General features: G+C 43.7%; 2 protein-coding genes across 2 annotated transcripts; one reads left to right on the plus strand and one right to left on the minus strand.

The window, feature by feature from the left end:
- Window positions 1-1354: 1354 nt before the first annotated feature.
- Window positions 1355-1747, minus strand: LOC309564868 (histone H2A type 1-like; the record flags this gene model as incomplete). The annotated part of the gene is made up of 1 exon (XM_082269555.1): window positions 1355-1747. One exon carries the CDS (start codon window positions 1745-1747, stop codon window positions 1355-1357), a length of 393 nt encoding a protein of 130 aa, XP_082125681.1.
- Window positions 1748-2071: 324 nt separating this feature from the next.
- On the plus strand, window positions 2072-2452 carry LOC309562479 (histone H2B 1.1; the record flags this gene model as incomplete). Its single annotated transcript, XM_082266710.1, has 1 exon — window positions 2072-2452. The coding sequence occupies one exon, from the start codon at window positions 2072-2074 to the stop codon at window positions 2450-2452; it is 381 nt and encodes a 126-aa protein (XP_082122836.1).
- Between the last annotated feature and the right edge of the window lie 3796 nt (window positions 2453-6248).

Genomic DNA, 6248 nt, shown 5'->3' on the forward strand with positions numbered 1-6248 from the left:
TCAGTAAGAAATTGAATGGAGCGATGTCTGGCTGCCCATACACTCTGCTAAACATAAAGCAGATTGAACAATAGATGTTAGAACAGGACAATATTATATGTGGAATCTTATTGGGCGGTCAGTAGATCTATAGGAGATTGTACAGTCAGCACTCAGGGTGGTGGAGCCGATTGCTGAGTCAGGAGAATAGATCATAGTTTATCCTGGAACTGAACCTACAAATGTATATTTCATTATGAAAAGAATGGAGATCACTAATACTGAGATGATTCTAGAAATAGAATGTTTCAAAGATGGAATTTTTGTGAACATTCCGATTGTAATACAGGAAGAAGAAATCTGTGCATCTGCTATATGTACAAATTGTATATCAGGCAGAGGGGAGATATAGTTCTACACAGATCTGATAATGAAACATGCAATCCTTTATTTCCCATCATATAGAAAGGTAGAGATCTATGAGAGAAGTCCTCTCATGTTGTGTGTGGGGGAGGGGGATTCTGAGGACTTTAAATAATGTAAAACATTTTCATATGTTCTCTTTTCTTTCATCTTCAGATTCCATTTGTAGTCATTCCTCACTAAGCGGTGAAAATAAAACTATGAAGTGTTGATATTTCTCGGATAAATGTCGGATTTGGCGGTATAATAGGGCTGATTATTTCTCTGTAACGTTCTCCACAATTCAGGCGGGCAAATTTAAAATCTGAGCCAATCAGAGCTGTGGGCGTTCCTTTCATCCGCCAGTAATGGCTGAGGATTCTGTAGTAAAATCAAACCCTAAAACAATGTAACATTTCAATGCTTATAAAACTGCCTGGAAGCAGAGGGTGACCGTTGATGAATTTTCCCCGGAAGGGAGATTTTATGTCAGATCAGCCAATCAGAGAGGATTGTAACTTTCCATGCTATTCCTGCGGGAAATTTGAGCCAATCACAGTTCTGAACGTTTTTTCTTCCTTTACAGGAGAATCCTGACTTGGATGATATTGGAGATCCTTGGGAAGATGTTTTGTTTGGTAATTGCTGATTTGTAGAATCCATTCAGCAGGAATAAAGGATGGGGAATGACGAGGAGTTCCTGGAGGGAGATGAGAACTTTAGAAAGGAGATTCTCCAATAATGAGTGGAAGGCTCTCTTTAGATGTAGGAAATGTTCTCACTACAAGTCCCCGGTATTAGAAGGGTTAATAAGCAAGTTGTTTGCTTTTTAGAGGTATTTGTAGGAATGAAAAACTTTTCCTACTGAGTGATAGATGTGATTTGTTGTAAGACACAGAATGAGGTATGAGGCTCTTTGTATGTAGTTGTGGGTGGCTCTGAGAAGAGCCTTTGTGTTTGGTGAGGAAGAGGATTACTTGGTCTTGGCAGCCTTGTGGCTCTCGGTCTTCTTGGGCAGCAGCACGGCCTGGATGTTGGGCAGGACTCCTCCCTGGGCGATGGTGACGCCCCCGAGCAGCTTGTTGAGCTCCTCGTCGTTGCGGACGGCGAGCTGGAGGTGTCGGGGGATGATGCGGGTCTTCTTGTTGTCGCGGGCGGCGTTGCCGGCCAGCTCGAGGATTTCAGCGGTGAGATACTCGAGAACAGCGGCGAGATAGACGGGAGCTCCGGCCCCGACCCGCTCGGCATAGTTACCCTTCCTGAGCAGGCGGTGAACACGACCGACTGGGAACTGCAGACCAGCCCGGGATGATCGGGTCTTGGCCTTAGCCCGAACCTTTCCTCCTTGTTTACCGCGGCCAGACATGATTCTGTGATAATGGAGTTCTCAAAGAGATGTGAATGGCTGGAGCCGCTCCCTTTCCTGTTATACTCTGAATGATATGACGTCTCGCCCTGTGATTGGCCACGTTTGAAGCCAGCCAATAACCTCTAGGTTTGTATCTAGACCAATCGGTAAAAGAGGTAGGAAAGCATGACGTCACTCCCCATCACATGGCTGAGTCCTCCAATAGAAGAGTGAGGAGGGAGGAGGCTCATTTGCATAGGACCGCCTATATAAGCAGCACATGAGGGCGGCGCCAGTACACTTTCTCTTCTCAGAGCGGAGAAAACATTCTTATCCTTGATCATGCCTGAACCAGCCAAGTCCGCCCCGGCGCCCAAGAAGGGCTCCAAGAAAGCCGTGACCAAGAGCCAGAAGAAGGACGGCAAGAAGCGGAGGAAGAGCAGGAAGGAGAGTTATGCCATCTACGTCTACAAGGTGCTCAAGCAGGTCCACCCCGACACCGGCATCTCCTCCAAGGCCATGAGCATCATGAACTCCTTCGTCAATGACATCTTCGAGCGCATCGCCGGCGAAGCTTCCCGCCTGGCTCATTACAACAAGCGCTCCACCATCACCTCCCGGGAGATACAGACCGCTGTCCGCCTCCTCCTGCCCGGAGAGCTGGCCAAGCACGCCGTCTCCGAGGGCACCAAGGCTGTCACCAAGTACACCAGCGCCAAGTAATACCCCTCCCCCACCCATCACCCCAACAACACACAAAGGCTCTTCTAAGAGCCACCCACAGACATCACAGCAGAGCTCTACTCCGATCTTTATGTGTTTTGTCATTTAGGAAGTTAATTAATTTTTAGAAAATAGAAAACTTTTCTCTTTAAATTATCTTTAGATAAGTACTGTAGATCGCCTAGACTGGGAGGGGAGTGGATCGAACCTTCCTTCTATTCCCATCCTGATTCTAGATTTATTGCGGAGATCTATCTCCACTCTATACTATATACTCGCCTCTATACATTCCCTATTCATCGCCTCGTAATGCACACACACCCGACTGTTCTACCAGGAATCACCACAAGGCGGCAGAGCTGAATAAACATGTATATGCCGAACTCACACATTCTTACAATAAAACATCCTCCGCCTTACATTGTTACTTTATCTCAAATCACACGTTGGGAAGATCGCGGAGCTTTTATCCCACAACACAATGGGGGAGAGAAACAAGAAAAATGAAACATTTATCTATTCAATCAGCCCAGCCAAATCTTTGTCTATTTGTATATATTTCCATCACCAACAGCAAATCGATGTCCATAGATAAAGCCATAAGCTACCTGATAGGTAAATGACACAAAATATGTACAAAGTATCAGCTACACAAAAATCTGATCACAATATCACCTCGGACAGCACACAGTCCTTTATAGAAGAAGACAATTCTCCAATGAAGTCATTGGACAGCCTGCCATTACAAGGAGGGGGAGGGGACTTCCCCACATTCTGCGCAAAATTCTAATAAATTACAGCATATAAAACAGCCAAACGTGGCGTTTTGAATGTTTCCAAGCGCAGAGGAGGGGTTTGGGGTCTTTTAGACCCCCAGATCCCTCCACAAGAGTACCTGTAAAAAAAATAATAATAAAACATATATGTATATATATATATTATTTTTTTTTAATTTATTTTAATTTTAGAAAATATCGGTTGATATTTACCGATATGCGATGACCAAACTATCGGTATCGGCAATAAAAAAAAAAAAAAAAAAACTATAACGGTCGATCACTAGTTTTAAGAACAAAATGTAACAACAGGTATAATTTTTAAAACATTTTGTGTAGTTTGGTGCCTAAAAAGTCCATAAGAGTTCACTGATCAATTTACTATTATATTTGGGATGTGGCACCTTTTTATGCTCGCATTCACAGCACCACCCTGTGAGGAGGCCTTTATTCCCTAGCTCCTTTATTACTAACACTTTAAGTTTTTAATCTGCTAATGATGATTCATCTATAAATGTGTAGATATTAGTAATTGTGTTAAACATGTGGAATGACGTAGGAACATTTTTCTATTTCTAACTTTTATAAAGGACTGTGTGCTGTCTGAGGTGATATTGTGATCAGATTTGTATGTAGCTGATACTTTGTACATATTTTGTGTCATTTACCTATCAGGCAGCTTATGGCTTTATCTATGGACATCGATCTGCTGTTGGTGATGGAAATAGATACAAATAGACAAAGATTTGGCTGGGCTGATTGAATAGATACAATGTATCGTTTCTCTTGCTTCTCTCCTCCATTGTGTTGTGGGATAAAAGCTCCGCGATCTTCCCAACGTGTGATTTGAGATAAAGTAACAATGTAAGGCGGGAGATTGTGGAGGATGTTTTATTGTAAGAATGTGTGAGTGCGGCATATAGATGTTTAGGAGATCTGATTGTAGATTTCCTCACCTAAGATTGTGACCCCGCTGAGGGAACAACGTGCTATATATTTATTTAGTTATTATATTTGTTTATATCGTATTTAATGTGAAGGAAGGATGTGATCTCCTTACAGGGACTGGCTGACATTTCCCTCCATCCTTTGATCTCCAGAAGATATTCAGCAGAATTAGAGACAGAGAACTGTGATTGGTGAAATTTTTACATTATATAATTCAAATTTCCCGCCGTAATTCTATGGAACGTTGCAATTATCTCAAATAGAATAATCCGACACTAAAATTTGACATCTCTTCCTTCGGGAACATCGATCAACCGTCCTCTGAATTGTCGGGCAGTTTATCTAACCAAGAATAATAAATACGTTAGAAATATAAATGTTCATTTCTTCCAGTCTTTTCTTTTACTTCACAATCCAGAATTCGCCCTGCTAGAGAAGGTTTCCTATAGAAATTAATGAAAAGTCTACTGAACAAGTATTTTTTGGGGGGGGGGGGGGGGGGGGGGGAAACGATTAAAGATTTCAGAATGCATTTCTTTAAAATCCTTATAAGAAAGATATTATTGACTGAAGAAGGAAACGCCCACAGCTGTGATTGGCTCAGATTTCAAATTGCTCCTTTTTAAATTTGCCGCCTGAATTGTAAAGAACGTTACAGAGAAATAATCAGCCCTATTATACCGCCAAATCCGACACTGAAACCTGAGATCATCAGATGAGACATTTAACCGAGAAATCTCATCAATTCTTTATTATCAAGAAGATGAATAGAAATGGAATGTGAAGATGATTGAATAATGTAAAACATTTCCATATCTTCTCTTTTATTCCAAGTCCTCAGAATGCAGAATCCCCTCCCCCATTGCTACATACAGAATATGATAGTGAGATGACTTTTCTCATAGATCTCTACCTTTCTATATGATAGGATAGGAAGTATTACACGTTTCATAGAAACCTTCATTAGAGATTTTACCTGAAAATCAAATCTAAACTCTGACACCTTACTGATCACTAAGAAAAAAACGACTTTATAAAGCCAGAAATTATTTCCGATTCAATAAAACATTTCCCGATGATCCTTCCTGGGCAGTTTATAGTAAAATTGTCCTTTAGTGGATTTCACAAAGCATTTCATCTTCACAATATTTCTAATGTCTCCTATTTCAGGAATGGCGCGCACAGCTTTCCGGGCAGGTTCGGGTTAATCTGTCCCATGTGACCTCTAGCTGGGAAAGCCCCGCCCTACTGAAGGCTGAATCACACAACTCAGTCATTGGCTGATTAGAGCTCTAAGAAATAGTCCAATTAAACCTAAGAAGGCGTGGTCAGCACTAACCAATAAACGCGGAGCGCGGTCTGTATAAATAGACGCCGCACAGCCCGTGTTCTCACACTTCTGTTCCGTCTGGAGATTAGAAGAGTTTCTCCGCCATGGCAAGAACCAAGCAGACCGCTCGTAAGTCCACCGGAGGGAAAGCTCCCCGCAAGCAGCTGGCCACCAAAGCCGCCCGCAAGAGCGCCCCGGCTACCGGCGGAGTCAAGAAGCCTCACCGCTACAGGCCCGGCACCGTGGCTCTCCGGGAGATCCGCCGCTACCAGAAATCCACCGAGCTGCTCATCCGCAAGCTGCCCTTCCAGCGCCTAGTCCGAGAGATCGCCCAGGACTTCAAGACCGACCTGCGCTTCCAGAGCTCCGCCGTCATGGCTCTGCAGGAAGCCTCCGAGGCTTATCTCGTAGGACTCTTCGAGGACACCAACCCAGACGGCCTTCCTTCAGAGTACTTTAAAACATATCTCCCCGTTCTGTCCCCCCAACTCCTTGCTGTTTTCCTATCCTCGGCTGCCAAGGGTTCCTTTCCAGAGGAGATGCTGCTGGCCCATGTGGTGACCATCCCGAAACCGGGGAAAACACCAGATACCCCCTCAAATTTCCGCCCAATATCCCTTCTTAATGTGGATGTAAAGATCTACGCCAAACTCCTGGCAAATAGACTCCATCATGTCCTCCCCTCCCTCATTGCCCTAGATCAGTCCGGCTTTATGTTAGGACGCCAACCCTCGGATGCCAC

The sequence above is a fragment of the Pelophylax lessonae genome (genome assembly GCF_965119305.1).
Source record: "Pelophylax lessonae genome assembly, chromosome: 9".
Classification (NCBI taxonomy): Eukaryota; Metazoa; Chordata; class Amphibia; order Anura; family Ranidae; genus Pelophylax; species Pelophylax lessonae.